The 26,285-nt window shown below is 49.7% G+C and overlaps 1 protein-coding gene across 1 annotated transcript in view; it reads left to right on the top strand.

The window, feature by feature from the left end:
* LOC147095804 (uncharacterized) overlaps positions 1 to 26,285 on the top strand; it is a 206,004-nt gene that overhangs the window by 59,408 nt on the left and 120,311 nt on the right. The window contains exons 5-14 of the mRNA XM_085973720.1: positions 3,921 to 4,043; positions 4,659 to 4,892; positions 6,141 to 6,296; positions 7,562 to 7,747; positions 8,924 to 9,037; positions 12,427 to 12,540; positions 14,575 to 14,808; positions 16,287 to 16,397; positions 20,874 to 21,066; positions 26,032 to 26,177. Of these exons, the coding sequence (XP_085829846.1) occupies positions 3,921 to 4,043; positions 4,659 to 4,892; positions 6,141 to 6,296; positions 7,562 to 7,747; positions 8,924 to 9,037; positions 12,427 to 12,540; positions 14,575 to 14,808; positions 16,287 to 16,397; positions 20,874 to 21,066; positions 26,032 to 26,177 (1,611 nt within the window). The remainder of the gene's footprint in view (positions 1 to 3,920; positions 4,044 to 4,658; positions 4,893 to 6,140; positions 6,297 to 7,561; positions 7,748 to 8,923; positions 9,038 to 12,426; positions 12,541 to 14,574; positions 14,809 to 16,286; positions 16,398 to 20,873; positions 21,067 to 26,031; positions 26,178 to 26,285) is intronic.

Raw genomic sequence — 26,285 nt, 5'->3', positions numbered from 1 at the left:
TAGAGGAGACAGAGAGTGACTCCAGTGAGAGATGTAGAGGAGACAGAGAGCGACCCTCGTGAGATATGTAGAGGAGACAGAGAGTGACTCGAGTGAGATATGTAGAGGAGACAGAGAGTGACTCCAGTGAGATATGTAGAGGAGACAGAGAGTGACTCGAGTGAGAGATGTAGAGGAGACAGAGAGTGACTCGAGTGGGATATGTAGAGGAGACAGAGAGTGACTCCAGTGGGATATGTAGAGGTGCCAGAGTGACTCCAGTGAGAGACGTAGAGGAGACAGAGAGTGACTCGAGTGGGATATGTAGAGGAGACAGAGAGTGACTCGAGTGAGCGATGTAGAGGAGACAGAGAGTGACTCCAGTGAGATATGTATAGGGGAGACAGAGAGTGGCTCTAGTGAGATATGTAGAGGCGACAGAGAGTGACTCCAGTGGGATAGGTAGGTGTGTCAGAGAGTGACTCCAGTGGGATAGGTAGGTGTGTCAGAGAGTGACTCCAGTGGGATAGGTAGGTGTGTCAGAGAGTGACTCCAGTGGGATAGGTAGGTGTGTCAGAGAGTGACTCCAGTGAGATATATATAGGGGAGACAGAATGACTCCAGTGGGATGGGTAGGTGTGTCAGAGAGTGACTCCAGTGGGACGGGTAGGTGTGTCAGAGAGTGACTCCAGTGGGATGGGTAGGTGTGTCAGAGAGTGACTCCAGTGGGGGGCGTTACTGCATTTTCTGTTGTGACGTGATATATATTTGACATATCTGAAAGTGTGCTACGAGGCCACCTTCCTCTCCCTCCTGGACATTGGGAGTAAGTAACCGCACTGAACGGTTCCAACCATTGTATTTTTGCGGTTTGCTGATCCCCCACATCTGATTCCTGCTCATTTGCCCATTTTTTTTCTTTCTTTCCGTAGCTCTGTAATTACTGCTGTTTTGCTCCTCTTATGAATAGAGATTACTGTCCTTCCTCACCACTAACATTTTCAGCAGGGGCTGGAAACGAGGAAGTCCGATAATTCACTCACAGCCGCTGACTGCTTAAGTGGTCAGGGTGGGATGTCCTCAGTGGAACCCATTAAAAGGTCTTAAAACCACACTGTGGTGTTGCAGGAATGTGTTTCCATGGCTACTGCTTGGCTGCTTTTTTTTTGTTGTTGGACTCTCCCAGAGATGATGCGGCCTTAACTCCCAATGAGCGTCATTTCTCACAGCCTCCCGTGAGGTTTCTGCTGGCTTCTGGTCCACTGCTCTTTGGGGCTGAGCCATGCATCTGCTGAACATGCTTCTGGCACGAAAGCACGATGTAAGAAAATGTGGAGACTGGCCTCGGAAACAGCTCTTCCTTTTTAATATCATCAGCTGCAGGCTGAACTTGGCCAGCCGCTCTGGTTTCCAGGGCAACTCAAAAGGAGCATAGGAACCGGAGGAGGCCATTCAGCCCCTCGAGCCTGCTCCACCATTCAATTGCTTCATGGCTGATCTGCACCTCCACTGAATTTACCTAACTTTGCTCCATATCCCTCGATTTCTGAAGGGGATTGACAGGGTAGATGCTGAGAAGTTGTTTCCCCTGGCTGGCGTGTCTGGAACTAGTCTCAGGATAAGGGGTCGGCCATTTAGGACTGAGATGAGGAAGGATTTCTTCACTCAGCGGGCTGTGAATCTTTGGAATTCTCTGCCCCAGAGGGCTGTGAATGCTGAGTCTTTGACTATATCCAAGGCTGAGATCGGTAGATTTTTGGACTCTATGGGGAATCAAGGGATATGGAGATCGGGCAGGAAAGTGGAGTTGAGGTCGATGATCAGCCATGATCTTATTGAATGGCGGAGCAGGCTCGAGGGGCCGTATGGCCGACTCCTGCTCTTAATTCTTATGTTCCCTTACCCAACAAAACTCTATCGATCTCAGTCTTGAAAGCTCCAATTGACCCCCAGCAGCCACAGCCTTGTGGGGGAGAGAATTCCACTACCCTTTGTGTGAAACAATGCTTCCTGAATTCCCTCCTAAATGGTCTGGCTCTAACTTTAAAATGATGTCCCCTCGTTCTTGATGCTGCCCCCACCACCCCCACCCCCCCGCCCCACCACCAGAGGAAACAGTTTCTCCGTATTTACCCGATCAAATCCTTTTACCATTTTAAACACCTCGATCAGATCACCCCTCAATCTCCTGTACTCAAGGGAATACAAGCCAGCCCAGCTAAGGACCCAGAAAAATAATGTACAGGGCATGGGGAAAGGTTAGGGTGACTGAACTAATTGTCTAGATCTTTCAGAGAGGCAGCACTGGTGCAATAGGGCGAATGGCCTCCCTCTAGGTGGTAAATCTCTGTGATTTGATATTGAAGGAGTTACTGTAATCTTTCGCAGTCGCAGGAAGGCTATGTTGCACTATACATGATGCATCCTCAAGCTTTATTAATATAGAGCAGGTGGTCACTGGATAGTGACCGAGAGCACAAACTGTGGTTGATGGGCTTTCCCTCCTAGCTAACCTGGGGTGTGGAGCCAATTGCAATGCCCCTTTTATGCTAAACCTTTTATAAGTCACTGGTTAGACCTCAGCTGGAGTATTGTGTCCAATTCTGGGCACCACATTTTAGGAAAGATGTCAAGGCCTTGGAGAGGGTGCAGAGGAGAATTACTAGAATGGGACCAGGGATGAGAGACTTCAGTAATGCAGAGACTAGAGAAGCTGGGCTTGTTCTCCTTGGAGCAGTGAAGGTTAAGGGGAGATTTAACAGAGGTGTTCAAGATCATGAAGGGTTTTGGTAGAGTAAATAAGGAGAAACTTTCCACTGGCACGAGGGTCGGTAACCAGAGGACACAGATTTAAGATCATTGGCAAAAGAACCGGGAGGGGAGATGAGGAGAAGGTTTTTTTTACGCAGCGAGTTGTTACGATCTGGAATGCACTGACTGAAAGGGCGGTGGAAGCAGATGCAACAGTAACTTTCAAAAAGGAATTGAATAAATACTTGAAGGGGAGAAAATTGCAGGGCTACGGGGGAAAGAGCAGGGGACTGGGACTAATTGGAGAGCTCTTTCAAAGAGCCGGCACAGGCACGATGGGCCGAATGGCCTCTTTCTGTGCTGTCTCATTCTATGATTCTGTTTCTCTGGCTAAGATTGGTTCTGTTAACACAGACTAAGATCGAGCCTGAAGGTTTCCTGGACCGTGCGGCTTAGTGACACAATGGATAAACCCCCTCAGCCATGCAGGGAGCATCCAGCGCCCCTCCTCCCCATCACACCCCCTTCTGCTCTAATATAAACACTGAGCTTTATGAAAAGGGGGCAGGGAGGACAGGGGAAAGGAACATCTGACTGCGTTCATGTCCCATTGAAGCTGACTGAGAGCAGCACTGGCCTGGTAGGTGAACCTGCATTTATATAGTACCTTTCACCACCTCAGGACGACCCAGAACGCTTTACAGCTAATGCAGTACTTTTGAAGTGTAGTCACTGTTATAGGAAAGTTAGCAGCCAATTTGCGCATGGCAAGGTCCTACAAACAGCAATGAGATAATGACCAGTGAATGTTTTTTTTTCAATGATAAATATTGGCCAGGACACCGGGCAGAACTCCCCTGCTCTTCTTCAAAAAAGCAGCGGTGGGATCTTTTGCATCCACCTGAGAGAGTAGACGGGGCCTCAGTTTAACGTCTCATCTGCAAGACGGCACCTCTGACAGTGCCGCACTCCCTTAGTACTGCACTGGGAGTGTAAGTCTAGATTACGTGCTCAAGTCTCTGGAGTAGGACTCGAAAGCAATGCCTTGTGACTTGGAGGCGAGCGTGCGGCCCACTGAGATACGGCTGACATTGCGGCTAGATGACGGGATCAAAACGGGTGAGGCAGGTGACAAAATATCCGTAGAAGGTTGCCATTTGCTCTCGTTTTTAACGTCTGTTTTCCCACAGCTTTTGCCGGCCAGTTTTGCGAAGTGAACATCGATGACTGTAAGGCGCACCGGTGTCAGAACGGCGGGACGTGTGTGGACGGGGTCAGCGCGTACGATTGCAAATGCCCCTCGATGTGGACCGGTAATAACCTCCATGCTATCCTAACAGCTACACTAAACAGTTCTAGCAAAGTCTTCCGCTCCACCGTGTTTCAGCGGATGAAAGATGTGCACAGTTCAGGGGGTTGATGGGATAAGGTCGCGGTGAGTTCAGGGTCAGGTGGGATAAGGTTGCGGTGAGTTCAGTGGTTGGTGGGTAAGGTCGCGGAGAGTTCAGGGGCCGGTGGGATAAGGTCGCGGTGATTTAAGGGGTTGGTGGGATAAGGTCACGGTGAGTTCAGGGGTTGGTGGGATAAGGTCGCGGTGAGTTCAGAGGCTGGTGGGATAAGGTCACAGTGAATCAGGGGCTGGTGGGATAAGGTCGTGGTGAGTTCAGGGGCTGGTGGGATAAGGTCACGGTAAGTTCAGGGGCTGGTGGGATAAGGTTACGGTGAGTTCAGGGGCTGGTGGGATAAGGTCACGGTGAGTTCAGTGGGCTCGTTGAAGGGGAATGTTCTTTTTCAACAACTTCCATAGAAGTAACTACTGATTCAGACGTTTGTTTTACGAGCCTGTGGAGGGCAGGTAATGTGCAAACGGATGAAACATGACATGATGTGACCCCCACCCCCTCTATGCTCCCTCATTGGGTTTGCAGGCCGGTACTGCACTCAGGATGTGGATGAGTGCCAGCTCCAGCCCAACCTGTGCCAGAACGGGGGGACCTGCACCAACACCGACGGCAGCTTCAACTGCATCTGTGTCAACGGCTGGTCCGGCGACGACTGCAGTGAGAACATCAACGACTGCACCGAGACCTCCTGCTCACAGGGCGCCACCTGCCATGACAAGGTGGCAAACTTCGTGTGCGAGTGCCCGCCGGGTAAAAAAGGTAAGAGTGCGCGAGCTTTTACGTCCGCAAGGGGTCCTGGACTTTTGGTGAATGGTGGTTGTGGCGGGGCGGGGGGGAGGAGCGGGTGGAGTTGGTCCTCGTCTTTTTGTGTATGGGGAGGGGAGGGGAAGCGCCTCAGCCGCTCTCGCTGTGCCAGGCTGGACAATGCAAGTTGGCAGGACATCTTAACCGTGGAGGGTCCACAGCTAGGCCCTCTGCCCTCGCCCAACATCTGCACCAACAAACCCTTGCCGTAGGGGCCCCTGGACACTCCGATCAGGAGCAGGAACCTGGCTCATCTGCGGAAACAGAGTGGGGTAACTTTAACTTAACTCGCCAGGCAGGAATCCCACAGGATCGGCTGGAACACCGGTTTTACACACTGCCCGATATTCCTCTCCACCCACTTCAGTGAAGGGTAAAATCGGGCGGGGTGTTAAGCCAGCATCGCCCCCGATCCCATCAGTTTTCAGATGGATAGATTAGGTTAAAATTTCCCCTTCAGTGAGTGGTCAGTCTATGGAACAGGCTCCCTCGTGAGACGGTGGAACCAGTTCATGTTGATTCATTGCATTGCAAATTGGGCAGATTTCTTTCAGAAAATAACATTTTGGGATACAGTTTATGAGTAATTTGAGACATGACGTGGTGAGTGTAGCAATGCTTGGGAGGAACAGAGTGGGGTAACTTTAACTTAACCAACTTTGGACCAAAACTCTCCACCACTGGGGGTTCCCTCACGTCATGCCTGGGTCAGTTGTAGACTATTTGATAGAGATTGATTGCTATGATTAGACAACAACTCCATTATCGTTGCATCATGCGACTATCACGATGGAGGGCGGTGAACTAGATGGACCGTGGTCTTTTTTGTCGAGCAATTCCTATGTTCCTCCTTCCACCTCACCCTAAAACCCAGGGATATGACCATGTGAAGGATGAGAAAAGACCATCAGGCCTATCAAGCACCCCCATTCCATGTTATAACCTCACAGACCCTTCCTTCCTTCCTTCCTTCCATTTCCTTCCCTTTCTTTTTCTTCCTTCCTTCCATTTTCTTCCCTTCCTTTTCTTCCTTCCTTCCATTTCCTTCCCTTTTTCTTTCTTCCTTCCATTTCCTTCCCTTTCTTTTTCTTCCCTCCTTCCATTTCCTTCCATTTTTCTTCTTTTTTTCCCTCCCTGCCATGCTCCCCTCCCTCCACACGTATTGTATTGACATTGAGTAACCGGTTTGCCGTTTTGACCTAGGGCTGGTCTGTCACCTGGACGATCCCTGCATCAGTAACCCATGTCACGAGAACGCAGTCTGCGAAATGAATCCGCTAACAGGGCGAGCCATGTGCCAGTGTCCCGTCGGCTTCAAGGGCCCGTCATGCAAGCAGGACATTAACGAGTGCAAAATAGGTGAGTTTGTGACCGGGTCAGTAACTGATTTGAGTTGCGGTGTTCTCCCAATCTCCTTTCCCTTTTCATTCGCCTCCCCTACCCTGAGTGTCTCCCTTTGCCGGCGCCTCGCGTTAACCCTTTGACTGCTGAGCTCAGTCGTTCAACAGTCCTTATCCCAGTTTAACTTGTAAAACAACAAGCGGCTAGCACTCCCGGGTCAGGTAGGATGTTCCCAGATGCAGAATGTACCCAGATGCAGAAAAAAGCTCCCTCTACACTTCCCCCAATAACATGCCTGCATCTCTGTCACAAGACCTCGATTGCTGCAGTCCCACACTGACTTCCCACACCAGCAATCCCGTGGCCTTTCAGGAGCAGAATCTGGGGCAGTTCTGTGCTGTGGACCCCAGCCCACGAGGAACTGGACTGAGACAGCCAAATTCATTTCACATAGGATCCTGACAGCCAGAGGGTGGGGGAGGGGGGCTATCATCCTGTCAGGGTGGGCTGGTTTTGAACCCAGATCCCAGAGGTGGAAGGCCAATTGAAAGACAAGAAAAGAAAGAATTTGCATTTATATAGCGCCTTCCACAAGCTCAGGACGCCCCAAAGTGCTTTTACAGCCAATGAAGTACATTTTGAAGTGTAGTCACTGTTGTCATGTAGGAAAGGCAGCAGCCAATGTGCAATCAGCAAGCTCCCACAAACAGCAATGTGATAATGACCAGATAATCTGTTTTTAGTGATGTTGATTGAGGGATAAATATTGGCCCCAGGACACCGGGGAGAACTCCCCTGCTCGTCTTTGAAATAGTGCCGTGGGACCTTTTACATCCAGAGAGAGAGGGCTATACAGACGGGGCCTCGGTTTAACGTCTCATCGGAAAGACGGCACCTCCGACAGTGCAGCACTCGGAGGGTTGGCCTTGATTATGTGCTCAAGCCTCCCTCGAGTGGGACTTGAACCCACCATCTCCTGACTCAGAGGCGAGAGTGCTACCCACTGAGCCACGACTAACACATAGGGCATACGTTGGCAACTCTTCTGGATGTTGAACTCTGATGCCTGTCAGAGGGCACTGAATAATGATTTTTCCTATTTCGATGACCAGATTCAGGCTGGTTAACATCAAACGGCCCTTGCGGAGTGTGGAGGTTGCACATGTTCTGTGCGGGGTGGGGGGGGGCGGTTCTGCAGCGGCGGTCTGTACCATCACGCCCCCCTCCCCTTAGCTGCATTTCGAACGCAGCCTAATTTTTTTTTCCGGAATCTTCTTGGGCAGGAGCCAATCCCTGCGAGCTGAACGGCCGCTGCGAGAACAACGTAGGCTCCTTCAAGTGTCGCTGCCTGGCGGGATACACGGGCGCGCGGTGCGAGCAGGACGTCAACGAGTGCCTGTCGAACCCGTGCCGGAATGAGGCCACGTGCCTGGACCAGATCGGCGAGTTCAAGTGTATCTGCATGCCGGGTAAGGTCGCAGGTTCAAACCTAACTTCATTCAGCCGGTTTTGGGAAGGACAGGCCTTGCTCTGCCCATGACTCATAAAGAAAGAAAGAAAGACTTACATTTCTATAGCTCCTTTCACGACCACTGAACGTCTCAAAGCGCTTTGCAGCCAATGAAGTACTTATTTTGGAGTGTAGTCACTGTTGTAATGTGGGAAACGTGGCAGCCAATTTGCGCACAGCAAGCTCCCACAAATAGCAATGTGATAATGACCAGATAATCTGTTTTTAGTGATGTTAGTTGAGGGTTAAATACTGGCCAGGACACTGGGGAGAACTCCCCTGCTCTTCTTCGAAATAGTGCCATGGGATCTTTTATGTCCACCTGAGAGAGCAGACGGGGCCTCGGTTTAGCGTCTCATCCGAAAGATGGCACCTCCGACAGTGCAGCACTCCCTCAGCACTGCACTGGGAGAGTCAATCTAGATTTATGTGCTCAAGTCCCTGGAGTGGGACTTGAACCCACAACCTCATGGGTAAAAGTACTTGCCAGACCGGGTAAGAGGCGACGGCTTCACTTCCCTTCTCCGAAGGATGGGAGTCATTCAGTTAGGTTGCCATGGCGACCTTTCCTGATCAATTTTTTTTTTCTGGTGCCAGCCCGAACCAGATTTACTGAATTCACTTGCACTATTTGCCGATCCGGGGATTTGAAGGTCATGACCTCCGATCGCCCACCCGCTATCGAGACCGAGAGGCCGCCAGACCTGTTCGCATTGAAGCAGCCCCGGCCCTGGTCTTAGGGTTGCCAATCCTCCAGGATTGCCCTGGAGTCTCCAGGAATTTAAGTTTAATCTCCAGGACACTGTTGGGAGCAACCCTGGAGAAAAATCCCCCCGCAAAAATGGTGTTTTTACAGTTTCTGTGGACACTTTCATTTATTAGTTATAAAAATAGTGGAGATGGGGGAGGGAAAGAGGCTGTTTGACTGAGAGGTAAGAATCATCCAATCGGATATCAAAGAGTCTGTTCGCTTCCCAATTGGCCGTGCGCCTAGGTGATCGACCAATGGCGGGCCTGGGAGAATGGGGCATTTGGCGGCGGGCGGTCATGTGACCAAACCTCCAGGAATAGGCCCGATCAGAGGTGGCAACCCTACCGCGGGTTCTGCGGTTAACCCTGCGTGTTCTGCCCTCAGGTTATGAAGGCCTCTTCTGCGAGATCAACCGTGACGAATGCCTGAGTAACCCCTGCCTGAACAACGCCGCGTGCGAGGACCGCGTGAACGACGTGCACTGCCAGTGCCCTCCGGGTAAGGGATGCGTGGCATTGGGCAACGGGATTGGGGCCTGGATCTGTGTTTAAAGGAGGAAAGAAAGAAAGCACTCTCATTTCTACATAACGCCTTTCACCACCTCGGAAGGCCCTCCCTCTGTCTCCCCTCTCTCTCTCTCTCTCCCCTCTCTCTCTCTCTCTCCCTCTCTCTCTCTCTCTCTCCCACTCCTCTCTCTCTCTCTCTCTCTCTCTGTCCCCCTCTCTCTCTCCCCCTCTCTCTGTGTCTCAAGGAGGAAAGAAAGAAAGCACTCTCATTTCTACATAACGCCTTTCACCACCTCGGAAGGCCCTCTCTCTGTCTCCCCTCTCTCTCCCCTCTCTCTCTCTCTCCCTCTCTCTCTCTCTCTCTCCTACTCCTCTCTCTCTCTCTCTGTCCCCCTCTCTCTTCTCTCTCTCTCCCCCTCTCTCTGTGTCTCCCTCTCTCCCTGTCTCCCCCTCTCGCTCTTTGTCTCCCCCTCTCGCTCTTTGTCTCCCCCTCTCTCTCTCCCTTCCTCTCTCTCCTCTCTCTCCCCTCTCTCTGTGTCTCCCTTTCTCTCTCTCTCCCCCTTACTCTCTCCCCCCTCACTGTGTCTCCCTCTCTCCCCCCTTTCTCTCCCTCTCTCCCCCCTCTCAGAGGGTAGTAAATCTATGGAATTTGCTACCCCAGAGAGCTGTGGAAGCTGCAACATTAAATAAATTTAAAATGGAGATAGGCAGTTTCCTAGCAGATAAGGGAAGTAGGGGTTACGGGGAGAGGGCAGGGAAGTGGACGTGAGTCTAGATTCGGATCAGCCATGATCCTATTGAATGGCGGAGCAGGCCCGAGGGGCCGTATGGCCTACTCCTGCTCCTACTTCTTATGTTCTTATGTTCTCTCTCTCCCTCTCTCTCTGTCTCCCTCTTTCCCCCTCTCTCTTTGTCTCCCCCCTTTCTTTCTCTGTCAAATTCAAATTCAAATTCAAATTCAAATTCAAATCGCTTTATTGGCATGATAAGGTACATCTTATGTTGCCAAAGCATCAAAATACATTTATGGTTGAACATATAAACGCAGTTCTATTCATACAGTGTATAAACAGGTATATCCCTGAGTGTATAAATATACATTCGCCTTGTTTATATATACTCTTTTCTTAGTTTACTGGTTGTCCCTCTTTTCATGGCAAGCTGTAACATAGTGTGCCGCCAGTGTTACACAGCTTCTCTCCTCCCCCAGTAGGAATGGGAGTTTTTGGTTGTCATTCAGATTTCTGAATTCAGGGCATATTTGTGAGAATTTTTGGTAGAAATTCTCCCTGATGCCCTGATATTTTCCACAGGCTGTGAGGAAGTGCATCTCTGTCTCTACTACTCCCTGACTGCAGTGAGCGCATATCCTGTCTTCTCTTGGCAGCCTGGTCTGCCTGTGTCTGCCTTTTTCGATCGCTAGGCTATGTTCGCTAAGTCTGTACCTTGTCAAGGTTCTTCTCAGTTTGTTATCCTTTACCATGGTCAGGTAATCAGCTATGTTGTATTGTCTGTTTAGGGCCAAGTAGCAATTGAGTTTGCTTTGGGTTTTTGTTGTTTCTGCCCAATATGTCAGATATTTTTCCTTTTGCTTAGCGACGATTGTGTTGGGTCGAATTCTTTGTGTTACCCTGTCACTGCCCTGTGGCTGGTTATTGTTAGTATTGTTAGTAGTTACTTCACTGAGTCCCAGGACTAGTTGACTGAAGGTATTCTTCTTTATGGTCAGCTCTTGGCATTTCAGGGCGTCGTAGTGATAGCATTGGGGGTTGCTCATTTGTAGGTGATTCCAAAATTTGGTGGCTCTTTTTTGGATAGTGATTATTAATGGATATTGGCCTAGTTCCGCCCTGCATGCATTGTTTACTGTTTTCCTTTGAGTCCGGAGGATACTTTTACAGAATTCTGCATGTAGGATCTCAATTGGGTGTTTGTCCCATTTTGCAAATTCTTGTTGTGTTAGCGGTTCCCATACCTCACTGCCATAGAGTGCAATTGGTTCAATTACTGATTTGAAAATTTTGAGCCAAATGCTAATTGGGATTTCTATTTGGATTGATTTTTTGATGGCATAGAAAGCCCTTCTTGCTTTCTCTTTCAGTTCATTCACAGCCAGTTTGAAGTTTCCCGTAGAACTGATTTTTAAGCCCAAGTATGTGTAGTTAGTGGTTTGTTCAATTTTGGTTGTTCCTACTGTGAAATTTATTTTGGGTCCCTGATGTTTGGATCTTTGCTGGAACACAAGGACTTTGGTTTTTTGGGGATTTATTGTCAGGGCCCAAGTCTGGCAGTACGACTCCAGCAGGTCCAGGTTCTGCTGTAGACCCTCCTTAGTTGGTGACAGCAGAACCAGGTCGTCTGCATAGAGGAGGAATTTAACCTTGGATTCATATAGGGTGAGGCCGGGTGCTGTAGATTGTTCAAGTAGTTTTGCCAATCCATTTATGTAAATATTAAAGAGTGTCGGTGAGATTGGCGAGCCCTGCGTCACCCCCCGCCCCTGTGGGAAGTATTTTGTTTGTTTGTCTCCAATTTTAACTGCACATTTGTTGTTTGTATACATTGATTTAATTACATCATATGTTTTCCCTCCTACCCCGCTTTCGATAAGTTTCAGGAATAAACCGTCATGCCAGATGGAGTTGAAAGCCTTCTGGAAGTCTACAAAGCATGCGTAGATTTTGCTTTTGTTATGGTGAACGTGTTTGTCAATTAGGGTCTGTAGGGTGAAGATATGATCGGATGTTCTATAGTTTGGCAGGAATCCAATTTGGCTTTTACTCAAGACATTGTGCTCCTCAAGGAAGTTTATAAGTCTTTTGTTTATGATGCTACAGAATACCTTCCCCAGGTTACTGTTTACACAGATGCCTCGATAGTTGTTTGGGTCGATTTTGTCCCCACTTTTGTATATGGGCGTTATGAGTCCTTTGTTCCAGATATCAGGGAAATAACCGACACTCAGAACCAAGTTGAAGAGTTTTAGGATAGCCAGTTTCATTTTGTCGTCTGTGTGTTTAATCATCTCGTTTAGTATGCCGTCTCTGTCTCCCTCTCTCTCTTTCTCTCTCTCTCTGTCTCCCCTCTCTCTCCCCCTTTCTCGCTCCCATTCTCTCTGTCTCTGTACATACTTTTTACCGTCTGTCAGTTTTATAATGGGCAAAGTGCTACAGGAAGTGCATGATTTACGCAATGTTTTAACACATTATGGACATATATGCCACAATGCCCCAACAACAGCCAATATGCCAAGTGCCGATGGAAGGCTCTGTCTTTGATACTGCCCCACTCTCCTGTCATTAATCGCCATCCTTGTGCCAACTCTGTCCGCGATCAGTTTGACTCTGTTACCTTTAACCTCTCGTTCTCTCCTTACCCCAGGATTCGCAGGGCTGAGGTGTGAGATTAACATTGACGAATGCTCCAGCACTCCTTGCCTGAACGGAGGAAAGTGTGTCGATAGGCCCGGGCGGTATGATTGCGAGTGTCCAGAAGGTGTGTGCCGCTGTTTTGTCACGGGGCGTGTCCGTTGACCAATGGCCTCTGTCCAGCAGGGTCATCATGTGACTGGAGAGTCTGTGCGTGAAGCTATCAGTTCGAGATGTCGGTCCCCAGTTTGACGCAGGACCCAAGGCTTCGTGTGAATTGCCTTATTGCACATGATGGTTATACTTAATTTTTCAGGGTGCTAATCTCATTGACTCCCCCCACCCCCGCCGCCCCCAGCAACCATCCTCTACCCCTGCCACCTCCCCCTCCTGACCTCTCCCCCTCCTGACCTCCTTTACACTTTTCCCCTTTTCTCTCCACTCTCCAGCCTCTCCCTCCCTCCCTCTTCTTCATCTCCTCTGTCCACCTTTCTCTGCCCCCTCTTCCGCTCTTTGCCTCTTTCCTCCCCTACTCAACTCCTTTCCCCTCACTTCTCCTCCCTCCCCTCTCCCCCCACCCCCTTATCTCCTGAGGGTGCTGGCTCGCTTCTGGGTTGGATTCTACGCTGGCAGACTGCCCTCCGGTACCTTACCCAAGTGCACATTCCTCATTAGTGAGCCTGAGCTGTTGAATGTTAACAGGCTGGTCGACCACGATGGGACATCTCGTAGGAACACAGGAACAGGAGGAGGCCATTCAGCCCCTTGAGCCTGTTCTGCCATTCAATGAGATCATGGCCGATCTGTATCTTAACTCCATCTGCCCATCTAGGTTCCATAACCCTTAATACCCTTGCCTAACACAAATCTATCAATCACAGCCTTGAAATTTTCCATTGACGCCTCCCGCTCCGCCCACGCCCCTGACCTCAACAACCTTTTGTGGGGGAGAGTTACAGATTTCCACTGCCCTTTGTGTGAAGAAGTGCTTCCTAACATCACCCCGCCGCCCCCCCCCCCCCCCCCCGCCGAACGGCCTAGCTTTAATTTGAAGGTTATTCCCCCTTGGGCTGGACTCCCCCCCACCAGAGGAAATAGTTTCTCTCTTTCTACCCTATTAACTCCTTTAATCATCTTAAACACTTCAATTTGATCACCCCTTAATCTTCTATACTCCAGGGAATACAAGCCCAGTCTGTGCAGCCTGTCCTCATAATTTAACCCTTTTAGTCCCGGGATCATTCTGGTGAATCTGCGCTGAACCCCCTCCAAGACCAAGATATCCTTCCTGAGGTGCGGGGCCCAGAACTGAACGCAGTGCTCCAGATGGGGTCTAACCAGAGCTTTGTACAACTGAAGCATGACTTCCACCCTTTGTATTCCAGCACCGGTGACATAGGCCGGCTGAGATCTGTTGAGCCTGGTTCTGTCCTCATTCAGCATTCACCCACTTGCGCGTTCTAGCAGGTACCACTGGATAACACCCAGAATGGAAATCCAAGCTGATGTTTCCATTCTGTTCCACACTCCAGAGGTGTAATCCCCTACTACTGCTGGCACAACCACCCCCTCCCCTCCCCCGCCCCGCCCTGCCCCGCCTGAAATCAACTAACTCAGCGCAGATCAGATATCGAACCTGGGAACTTCCTGGTCTCTCTTGGACCCAGTGCCACACCTCATGGTTCTATGAATAGCAGGAGCGAGGGGGAGTGATCATGAGTCAGAGAAGTGGAGGGAGCGATCTAGGGACGGAGGAGTGGAGGGAGCGATCTAGGGAAGGAGGAGTGGAGGGAGTGATCCAGAGTCGGAGGAGTGAAGGGAGCGAGGGGAGTGATCCAGAGTTGGAGGATTGGAGAGAGCGAGGGAGTGATCCAGAGTCAGAGGAGTGGAGGGAGTGAGGGGAGAGATCCAGAGTCGGAGGGAGTGGAGGGAGCGAGGGGAGTGATCCAGAGTCGGAGGAGTGGAGGGAGTGATCCAGAGTCGGAGGAGTGGAGGGAGCGAAGGGAGCGATCCAGAGTCGGAGGAGTGGAGGGAGTGATCCAGAGTTGGAGGAGTGGAGGGAGTGAGGGGAGTGATCCAGAGTCGGAGGGAGTGAGGGTGAGAATGTGAGGGGGGAGTGGTCTGTTTGCCTAATTGGTGGGCTCTCTCTCACTCTCTACAGGATTCGAAGGGCCACTCTGCCAGACGAACATCGATGACTGTATCCGAAGCCCGTGCCACTACGGGACTTGCCTGGATGGGATCGCCGGCTACTCCTGTGTCTGCGTCCCCGGGTACACGGGGCGAATCTGCAACATTGAGATCGACGAGTGCCTGAGCCAGCCCTGTCGGAACGGGGGGCGATGCACGAACCTGGTGAACGACTACCGGTGCGTCTGCCCGTCTGGGACTTCAGGTAACTGGGGTGGGGGCGGGGGCTCTAGCTGGTGGGGGTGGGGGGTGGGGGAGGGTTGGTGGCGGGGGTTGATGGGTGGGCATGACTTGGTAATGGCATAGGATCCGGGTGGGCAGCAGAGTTCTGGAGATGGAGGGCTGGAGGCCGGCCAGGAGAGAAGTGGACTAGTCGAGTCTGGAGGTGATCATCGCATGGTTGAGGGTTCCACCAACAATTGGGCCGAGGTTCGCTTGTAGGGTCATTGTGCCGGAGTCTCCAGGAATGGAAGATTGATCTCCAGGATACGGCTGCGAGCGAACTCCAGGGAGAAAAATCATCGGGAAATTTAAAAAAATTGTGCGCTTTAAAAAAAAATTTCTTTGAAATCTTCCGCTTATCAGTTATTACAAAATAACAATGGAGATGGGGATAAAAAAAAAAAGAGCTGCTTGACCAAAGTTGCGAGTCATCCAGTCGGGTAACGAGGAGTTTCTTCGCTGCCCGATTGGCCGCGGGAGGGTGGCGCGCCGCAAGGATTGGCGCGTCGGGTGGACGCAGCAGGTCATGTGACAAAACCTCCAGGAATACTTCTCGCCAGTGTCGGCATTTCCTAAAGGGGTGGCAGTGGGCGATGGGAGGATATGGGTCAAAGGTCGAATAGGGCGCCAACAGCCTAAGACAGTCGTCGAGGAGGGGGGTGGAATCGGTGCGGAAGGTAAGGGGATTTGTGGCAGGGGAGGGAAGGAGAGGGCTGAAGACCACGCCTTCGGCCTACCCAACGTTTTAGGTGGAGACGTCTGCGGCTCGCCCAAGACTGGCAGCTGACAGCGCAGAGGTCGTGGCGGGGTCGAGAGAAGGTGGGTGCTGTCAGCGTACCTGTGGAAGCTAAACCCCATGTCTGACCCCAAGGGGCATGAACGCCTCGGTCTGACTTTCTTCTGCCTGTTTATATTGTGGAAGAGTTATCCCATTTGAGTAGGTTACACTACAACAGAGGAATGTTGTGTGAGTGCATTAAAGGCCTTATTGTTACCAAGAGTGGCTCCGTGTGGGACCGTGTTCCATTCCCAGCAATGACATCTCTCGTTTTGATGAGGGACAGGCTTGCATTTATATAGCACCTATCACAACCTCAGGAAGTCCCAAGCGCTTCACCGCCAGTTTAGTACTTTTTGAAGTGTAGTCACTGTTGTGATGCGGGAAACGCGGCAGCCAATTTGCGCCCAGCCTGGATTACGTGCTCGGGTCCCTGGAGCCGGACTTGAACCCATGATCCTCTGACTCGGGGGCGAGAGTGCTACCAACCGAGCCACGGCTAATGTGCAGAAAAGTACGCAACAGTTGACGAAATATTGCAAGTGAAATGTAACGCTGAGCTGGCACAGTGCCCTGGTCAGTGCCACTGAGTGGAACTGATTGATGACTGGGTAGTGTCAGCTCGCTCAACACACACCTCCTCTTGTTTTTGTCTTCATTTCTTTCTTTTGTCTTTCCTTAAGGGCCGCACTGCGAGATTGACATTGACGAGTGCGTTGGCAACCTGTGCCAGTCTGGACACTGCAAGGACTATGTCAATGGGTACATCTGCGTGTGTGACCCTGGGTTCACAGGTACAAGAAATCAACCTCCCGCTTCCAGTCTATTCCTCTCTGCTCTTTGATGCACTTTCTGCTGAATTGAGGGAGAATATTGTTGGTCAGTTAGCTACTCACTTGGTGCCATTGAGCAGAGAATTTATTTTAAATTTGGATTTCCAGAGCCAGGTGCCTGTGAGCCTGTTCCCACTTTTAGGCTCTTAAACCTATCTTCCATAAACTACCACAAGACTTGGAACGGTAAGGCCTCCTCCATTAGATATCTGTACACTGACTGGGGTCTCTCGGTCCCCTCTCCCTCAGGGAGGTATCTGTACACTGACTGGGGTCTCTCAGTCCCCTCTCAGGAAGATATCTGTACACTGACTGGTGTCTCTCAGTCCCTCCCTCAGGGAGATATCTGTACACTGACTGGGGTCTCTCAGTCCCCTCTCCCTCAGGGAGATATCTGTACACTGACTGGGGTCTCTCGGTCCCCTCTCCCTCAGGGAGATATCTGTACACTGACTGGGGTCTCTCAGTCCCCTCTCAGGAAGATATCTGTACACTGACTGGTGTCTCTCAGTCCCTCCCTCAGGGAGATATCTGTACACTGACTGGGGTCTCTCAGTCCCCTCTCCCTCGGGGAGATATCTGTACACTGACTGGGGTCTCTCGGTCCCCTCTCCCTCAGGGAGATATCTGTACACTGACTGGGGTCTCTCAGTCCCCTCTCCCTCAGGGAGATATCTGTACACTGACTGGGGTCTCTCAGTCCCCTCTCCCTCAGGAAGATATCTGTACACTGACTGGTGTCTCTCAGTCCCTCCCTCAGGGAGATATCTGTACACTGACTGGGGTCTCTCAGTCCCCTCTCAGGGAGATATCTGTACACTGACTGGGGTCTCTCAGTCCCCTCTCAGGGAGATATCTGTACACTGACTGGGGTCTCTCAGTCCCCTCTCCCTCAGGGAGATATCTGTACACTGACTGGGGTCTCTCAGTCCCCTCTCCCTCAGGGAGATATCTGTGCACTGACTGGGGTCTCTCAGTCCCCTCTCCCTCAGGGAGATATCTGTGCACTGACTGGGGTCTCTCGGTCCCCTCTCCCTCAGGGAGATATCTATGCACTGACTGGGGTCTCTCAGTCCCCTCTCAGGGAGATATCTGTACACTGACTGGGGTCTCTCAGTCCCCTCTCCCTCAGGGAGATATCTGTGCACTGACTGGGGTCTCTCGGTCCCCTCTCCCTCAGGGAGATATCTGTGCACTGACTGGGGTCTCTCAGTCCCCTCTCCCTCAGGGAGATATCTGTGCACTGACTGGGGTCTCTCAGTCCCCTCTCAGGGAGATATCTGTACACTGACTGGGGTCTCTCAGTCCCCTCTCCCTCAGGGAGATATCTGTACACTGACTGGGGTCTCCACGTCCCCTCTCCCTCAGGGCGATATCTGTAACACTATTGACTGGAGACCGGGGAGCAGATACATTTGCTAAACTCTCCTGCCACGACTGTTGACACCAGAGATGCTAAAACAGGCACGGGCGAGGAGGAGGCAGTTAGCAATGGGAAAGAAAGCTCCATTCATCTGTTCTGACAGCCGCTCTCAGTGTGAGTTGAAATATCGTGGGAAATTTACAAATACAAAAAGAATTCTTGGTGGATGAGATTGACGTTGAACTGGTCCGTCAGGTTTTATCAGGAAGTTATGTCACTCCTGGCAAAGACCAGGTGCATACGGAAAAATTGTAACCTCAATCTGTGCCATTCCCACACTCCGGACTACCTGTGTTATTCCGCTTTGGGAATGTAAGGCGTTGGGAATGGGGGAGAGAACACGATGCGGGGCGGGAGGGAGGGAAATGGGAGGGTGGGTGAGCGGGTGTAGAAGAGAAGGTTTGGAGCATATAATTTTAGCTGTCAGTGAGTTTATAAAGACACCACTCAATTAAGATGCACCAGTACCAGCATTAACCGCAACGTCTAATCTCTGGTGATTTATGACAAACCACAAGGTATTCTGGGATGACCTGTGGCCTTGTAAATCACAGCCCACCCTTTTTTTTTAATCCTATGTTGAAGTCTCTCCCCTCCCCCTCCCTCCAGTTGCAGATTCCTCTGAACGTAACATACACTGGCTTTCAGGCACCATTTTCCCAACGTGACACTGTCAGTGGCACTGTAATGTGAATGAGGCGGTAGTGCTCCCCATTCACCTCCCTCCCCACCGTCCCCCTGGCTCAGGGGGACTGAGGGCTTCTATTTTGTTTGCATTATATTTTTCTTGTTTTTTTTTGCCTTATAACACTCTTGTGAAGTGCCTTGGGACATTTTACTACGTTAAAGGCGCTAAATAAATGCAAGTTGTTGTTGTATGTTAAATGAAAGAAAGAAAGACTTGCATTTATATGGAGCCTTTCACAATCTCAGGATGTCCCAAAGCAGTTTACAGCCAATAGAGTACTTTACCGCTGTTCTAATGTAGGAAACACGACAACCAGTTTGCGCACAGCAAGATCCCACAAACAGCAACGTGATAACGACCAGATAATCTTTTCTTGTGATGTTGGTTGAAGGATAAGTATTGGCCCCAAGACACCGGGGAGAACTCCCCTGCTCTTCTTTGAATAGTGTCGTAGGATCTTTTACGTCCACCTGAGAGAGCAGACGGGGCCTCGGTTTAACGTCTCATCCGAAAGACGGCACCTCCGACAGTGCAGCACTCCCTCAGCGCTGCACTGGAGTGTCAGCCTAGATTTTGTGCTCACGTCCCTGGAGTAGAATTCAAACCCATAACCTTCTGACTTTGAGGCAAGAGTAGCTACCGATGGAGTCACAGGCAACACTGCAGGGCTTTGACTCGGAGCTCCATCCTATCCTCACCCGACGTCCGTATACTTCCCAGCAGTGTTCACTGTATAACGAGAACTCTGGCTGTTTCTCACCTCCCTAAGCTAGGGAGGTACCAAGCCCATCCGTAGTGCCCCTATTGCTGACCTGGCTGAGGTCAGCTGACCCAGCAGAAGTTTGGAATGCACACTTGGGATCCACTGCTTTGTATGACTTACTGATCCACCACAAGTAGCTTTATTCATAAACCATCAGGGATAGTGTCATAATTTCCAGGTTTTGCACTCCTGTAAGCAGACCATATGTCCCTTATAGTCCGGAGTGCACCTTTTCCTGCTCAATATCAATGTAAATGATAGCATGACTTGGGAACCCTTATCGTGTGCACCGGTCACTGAAATATGGCACGTTCCACCACAGGCGTCCTCCGCTCTTTGCTGAAAGCAGACTGCAAAAAAGCTTTACTTCACTTTTTTGTCTCTGGATGTGGGCAGCCCAGGAAAGGTCCCATTCATCGCCCATCCCTAGTTTCCACAAGGAGGTGCTGAAGGGCCCTCTCCTTATGATTTTTGCACTCCCGCAATGGCGTTAGGTAGGGAATTTGGGGATCTCGGCCTAGCGACAACAAAAGGATTTTGGTTTATGTCCAAAGCAAGATGGGCCAAATGGGCTCCTTCTATGCTGTAAAACTCCATGGGGGTCATTTTAACCTCACTCGCCAGGTGGGAATCTCATGGGATCGGGTGGAACTCCAGTTTTACACCCCGCCCAATATTACTGTCCATCAACTTCAGTGGAGAGTAACATTGGGTGGGGTGTAAAACTAGTGTTGCATCCGATCCCTTCAGATTCCTGACGAACGTGTTAGGTTAAAATTGCCGCCTGTGATTCTAAGCATCACAGCTTTAGACCATCACCTGGTTTATTTACAGAAAATACATGAATAAGCAGTTTTTGCAATGAGAACAGTTAATTTCCCAATGAAAAATAATAGTGGCCTTATCTTCTCCACCTTAAGCCTTTCAAAGCTAAGCTGGTTCAGACTTTTAAAGTGCAGACTACATCATGCTGAGCTGTGAAAACACAGACCACACTGTCTCTGGGCGAGAGAGAGAGTTCTCTGTTTTAACCACTTCACCTTAAGTCTGTGAGATGGGAAGGGCTTAGCCCATCGAACAAAGGCGACACCAGCGAATGCCAAACCAAAACAAAAAAAGAGCCTGCATTTTTAATTTAGCATTTTAATAACAGGCTGTCGATCAAAATTGCCACCTTGAGGTAAGAGACAGCCTTTTTGATATAGGAGTAGGAGTGTCCCATGCATCTGGTTTAGCTAAGCCTTCTGCCGTGCATATGGAATGAGACCTGGACCCTCAGATGCCGGAAGGGACGACCGTCTCACAATAACTCGAAATGTTTGTGGGGGTACATAACTACCCTTCATTGAATAACTAATTAACACTTCAGAACACCATGGTGGAAAAAAACTGATTCCAGCCTGCTGGCTTATTCTTGAGAAGGGATGCTGAATCAAACATTGCAGAAGTTTTATAAGCTTTTAAAAATTCAACTCAAGCAACGCAAGCAAAGGCTATTTTTAAAAAGGTAAACCAAACCTTTTTTACAGCGTCTGTATTTTTAACTTACTACTTTAATTACAGGCTTCCGGTGTGACGTTGACATTGACGAGTGCGTCTCCAGCCCATGTCACAATGGCGGCACCTGCAAGGATGGGGTGAATCGGTTCAACTGCGTCTGTCCGGATGGATACCACGACCCGCAGTGTTTTTCGAGAGTGGATGAATGCAAAAGCAATCCCTGCGTACACGGGACGTGTCTCACCAATGTCAGCGGGTACGAAATCAGGGTCAGGGGTGAAAGAGCAGAAGGCACTGGGGGAGTGGGGGGGGGAAGTGTGACTCAAAATACATCAACATGCAGGCAAACAAATGGATACCTAAAAGGGGGACTTGTCACCATTTTTTTTGAGGGGTGGGGGCGGGGAGTTGTGGATGGGGGAGGGAATTTCAAGACATCTACAAGAGTTTAGCGTCATTGTAACACCAACAAGTGTCATCCATGGCTCAGTGGCAGCAACCTCACCCATGAGTCTGCAGGTCATGGGTCAAGTCCCACCCCAGAAACTTGAGCACAAAATCTAGGGGTATGCAGGCCAGAAAGGCAGTGATAGCCAATGGCTGCAGGGCTGCTGGCCAAAAACAGAAGCCAGAAGGCTCTCAGACCAGAAGATCTTTTCAGATACCTAGAACAGAAGGGACAGGGTACTGAATTTGGATGGTCAGCCATGATCTCATTGAATGGCGGAGCAGGCTCGAGGGGCTGAATGGCCGACTCCTGCTCCTATCTTCTATGTTTCTATGTACTTGCCTTTTATTTCCCAGGCTCCTCTGTGTTCCTTTTCTCTATTCAGATCGTCTCATCTGATTGAGGCAGATCAAAGGGCATAAGGCATGTTTCTGACTTCGAGATGATCTTCCGACCACATATCCGCACCATCGCAAAGACCGCCCATTACCACCTCCGTAACATCGCCCATCTCCACCCTTGCCTCAGCACATCCGCTGCTGAAACCTTCATCCATGCCTTTGTTACCTCTAGACTTGACTATTCCAACGCACTCCTGGCTGGCCTCCCACCTTTCCACCCTCCATAAACTTTAAGCTCATCCAAAACTCTGCTGCCTGTATCCTAACTTGTACCAAGTCCCGTTTATCCATCACCCCTGTGACCTACATTGGTTTCTGGTTAAGCAACGCCTCGATTTAAAAATTCTCATCCTTGTTTTCAAATCCCTCCATGGTCTTGCACCTCTTTATCTCTGTAACCTACTCCAGCCACACAACCCTCTGAGATCTCTGCGCTCCTCCAATTCTGGCCTCTTGCGCATCCCTGATTTTAATCGCTCCACCATTGGCAGCCGTGCCTTCAGCCGCTGAGGCAATAGGCTCTGGAATTCCCTCCCTAAACTGCTCTGCCTCTCTACCGCTCTCTCCTCTTTTAAAACACTCCTTAAAATCTACCTCTTTGACTTGCCCTAATATCTCCTTATGTGGCTCGGTGTCAAATTTTGTTTGATAATACTCCTGTGAAGCACCGTGGGACGTTTTACTACGTTAAAGGTGCAATATAAATACAAGTTGTTAATGTTCCCGCTCGGTGCTCCTCCGCTTGGACATTCACCTGGCGTAGAGAGAGGGAATCGAGTCGGGAGACATTTCTCTGTCACTCCCCCGTTGTTTAAATGGACTCAGTGGACTGGGTGGTTTTTTTCGGTGCTGGAATATTCTATGATTCCAAGTGCAGATGATGTGCAGCCGGTATTTTTCTTCAGGATCCTGCATTCCTTTTTTTTACAAATATATTCATTCTCGGGATGTTGACATCAAGGTCGTCATTTATTGCCCATCCCCAGTTGCCCTTGAGAAGGTGGTGGGTCACCACCTTGAACCACTGCAGTCCGTGTGGTGAAGGTACTCCCACGGTGCTGTTGGGGAGGGAGGTCCAGGATTTTGACCCAGCGACGATGAAGGAACGACGATTTATGTCTAAGCCGGGATGGTGTGTGACTTGGATGTGGTGGTGTTCCCATGTGCCTACTGCCCTTGTTCTTCTTGGTGGTGGAAGTTGCGGGTTTGGGAGGTGCTGTCAAAGCTGTCATGTTACCCACCAAGATAGATTATTGGCCCATGCGCTGATCTTGCCCATTGGCACCATGGCTTCTTCATTGTTGAATGCCACTCTTCCCCCTGGCCTTGCTGCTTCTATGGGATGATTGCGTCATTCTCCTTTAGGGCCCCTGGGCTATACAGTCTTGGCATTACCCACCGTGTTGGATCGTGATCCATGCAAAGCTGATGTTACTTCCCCACCTCCCCTCCCGTCCTACCTTTCTGGGATTGTAGTTGGCTGACGTCACCCTTCCGTCAGGGTCGTGGTCTCATGGTGCTGATGTCACTCAGCGCATTTGTTTTCCTGTCGAACGACTGCTCCCTGTCATTTATTCTGAGCGTGGTGACAGGGTCCCTACTGTGAGGCCAGCCTACTGAATCGGCGCAATCTCTCATCGGTCGAGCTGAGCGCTGACCCTCCTCCAGAATGGTCCCCGTGAATCGTTTCCACAGGATGTGGAGCACAGCTTTTTGTTGTGATTTGCAGGCAGGAAGCAGATGCTTCCTGATTGATAGGCCTCTGATTGTACCATGTAGGGTTGGGAAGGGAGTGACGGGTCTCCTCGTTCAGTGTCAAATCCATGTATTCTAGAGAGTCACGAACTTTATTCTTAACGCTCCCCTCTCCTCTTGGATTTATTAACCCTTCAAGCATGAATATCGAGAAGGGTAAGGGGGAGTCTCAAGATACTAACTGGTTTATAGATAGATAAGATGATCCTACAATAGTATATAAAGTATTAAATGGTATCCCTTCCAGGGACTTGAGCACATAAATCTAGGCTGACACTCCAATGCAGTGCTGAGGGAGCACTGCACTGTCGGAGGTGCCGTCTTTCGGATGAGACGTTAAACCAAGGTCCCATCTGCCCTCTCAGGTGGACGTAAAAGATCCCATGGCACTATTTCGAAGAAGAGCAGGGGAGTTATCCCTGGTGTCCTGGGCCAATATTTATCCCTCAATCAACATAACAAAAACAGATTATCTGGTCATTATCACATTGTTGTTTGTGGGACCTTGCTGTGCGCAAATTGCTGCCGCGTTTCCCACATTACAACAGTGACTCCACTTCAAAAGTACTTCATTGGCTGTAAGGCACTTTGAGACGCCCGGTGGTTGTGAAAGGCACGATATAAATGCAAGTCTTTCTTTCTTTATAGATAGATAAGACGATCCCATAATAGTATACAAAGTATTAAATGGTATATAGATAGATAATATAATCCCACAATAGTCTACAAAGTATTAAATTAATAATAATGGTATATATATGGATAAGACAAACCCACTATATTAGTTCAAGGCCGTAAGAACATATGAACATAAGAAGTAGGAGCAGGAGTAGGCCATATGGCCCCTCGAGCCTGCTCCGCCATTCAATAAGGTCATGGCTGATCATCGACCTCAACTCCACTTTCCTGCCCGATCCCCATATTCCTTGATTCCCCTAGAGTCCAAAAATCTATCTGTCTCTGCCTTGAATATACTCACGACTGAGCATCCACAGCCCTCTGGGGTAGAGAATTACAAAGATTCACAACCCTCTGAGTGAAGAAATTCCTATCAGTCTTAAACGGCCGACCCCTTATCCTGAGCCTATGCCCCCTAGTTCTAGACACTCCAGCCAGGGGAAACAGCCTCTCAGCATCCATCCTGTCACTCCCCTTCAGAATCTTGTATGTTTCAATGAGATCACCTCCCATTCTTCTAAACTCCAGAAAGTAAAGGCCCATTCTACACAATCAAGTCAAGAGGACATTAGTTTAAATTAACAAAAATTAATTTAAATGAGTTAATAGGAAGAAAAAAAAATTCTCCATAGGGTGATTTTTTGGGGGGGAATAATCTACCAAGTGATGCAATATAGTATTTGGAAACTTTAAAGACTAGCATTTATGCAGGACCTTTCAACCTCCCAGGACATCCTAAAGCACTTTACAACCAATCACATACTTTTGAAGTGTAGTTACTGCTGTGATATAGGAAACATAGCAGCCAATTTGTGCACAGCAAGGTCCCACAAACAGCACTGAGATAAATGACCAGATAGTCTGTTTTTAGTGGTGTTGGTTGAGGGAACAATGTTGGCCAGGACACCGAGAAGAACTCCCCAACTCCTCTTCAAATAGTACCTTTGGATCTTTTACATCCATCTCTACAGGCAGAGGTGTGGCATCTCATCTGAAAGACGGCACCACTGACAATGCAGCACTCTTTCAGTACTGCACTGAAGTATCAAGCCTAGATTATGGGCTCAAGCCCTGGAGTGGGGCTTGAACCCCTGACCTTCTGACTCAGAGGGGACAGTGTTACCGCTAAACCAAGTTGATACCTGCAGTTAGTTGCTAGGTTGGGTGAGTTGGAGGAATTAAATGAACACTAGTGGCCCCAGGGACCTTTTGACATTCATAACTTGTTTATATCTCCATAAAATGGAAGTGTTGGCCTACTTTGTAACAAGGACTAAGGTTGACATTGTTTGTGAGGCACTTTGGGATGTTCTGAGGGTCTGATAAGTCGCTGTATAAATGCAAGTTCTCTCTTGCTTTAATAAACATTTAACAGTAAGAAAGTTGACTGGATAAAATGGGAGGTTCTACTATTCCAGTTGCACCTCATTGGGATGCTTTAGATCAGCAGTGACTGTATTTTTCCCCCCACCGTTCAATTTTCTCCCTACAGAACTCATGTTCCACCTGTACTGGCTGCCCTCTGGTACCTCCTCCAAGTGCCCATTCTTCGTGCGTTGATCTAGATGGAACAGTGTTACCCATTTGACCATGAGGGACAGGGCGGGCAACATCGCTTCTCAGCCTGAGCCTAGCCTCGTCCACATCTATCTATACATCCCATCAGCAATCAATGGACAACGACCAGGGAAGGGGACGCTGGCAGCAGCTTTTATTTTCCTTTCTAGCCTAGTGGGTACTGAGGGCAATTTGTGGCCCCTGTTCGCTGGGCAGTCGTAATGATCTTTTGCAGTGTGGGGCACTCTCTCCTGCTGCTCCTAAGGATATTCAGGTGGACCCCCCAGAGGTGGGAAGCTCCTTCTTGCTAAGACACAGTGCAGCAGAAAGCGGTTGGATCTGTTACTCATTGATATCATGGTTGTTGATTTATCTTCTCCAGATTTACATGCATTTGCCAGCCAGGCTGGGCGGGCACCACGTGTCAAATGGATGTGAATGAATGCGAGTCGCACCCCTGTGTGCATGGTGGGACGTGCCATGACCGGGTCAATGGCTATCACTGCACCTGCCCAAAGGGTTTCAAAGGTAAGTGCCGGTAGTGAGCTAGACACCAGTGTCGCAAGGATTGTAAAACTCTGGAGGGGGAGGAGGAGAAAAAGAGGGGGAGGAGTGGAGGGAGGGGGAGGAGAAGGG

This window comes from Somniosus microcephalus, unplaced genomic scaffold (genome assembly GCF_052327205.1).
Source record: "Somniosus microcephalus isolate GS21.2 unplaced genomic scaffold, FLI_Smic_1.0 unresolved_chr1, whole genome shotgun sequence".
Taxonomy (NCBI): Eukaryota; Metazoa; Chordata; class Chondrichthyes; order Squaliformes; family Somniosidae; genus Somniosus; species Somniosus microcephalus.
Note: the sequence above shows the minus strand (reverse complement) of the source record. Positions and strands in the feature narration are given on the sequence as shown.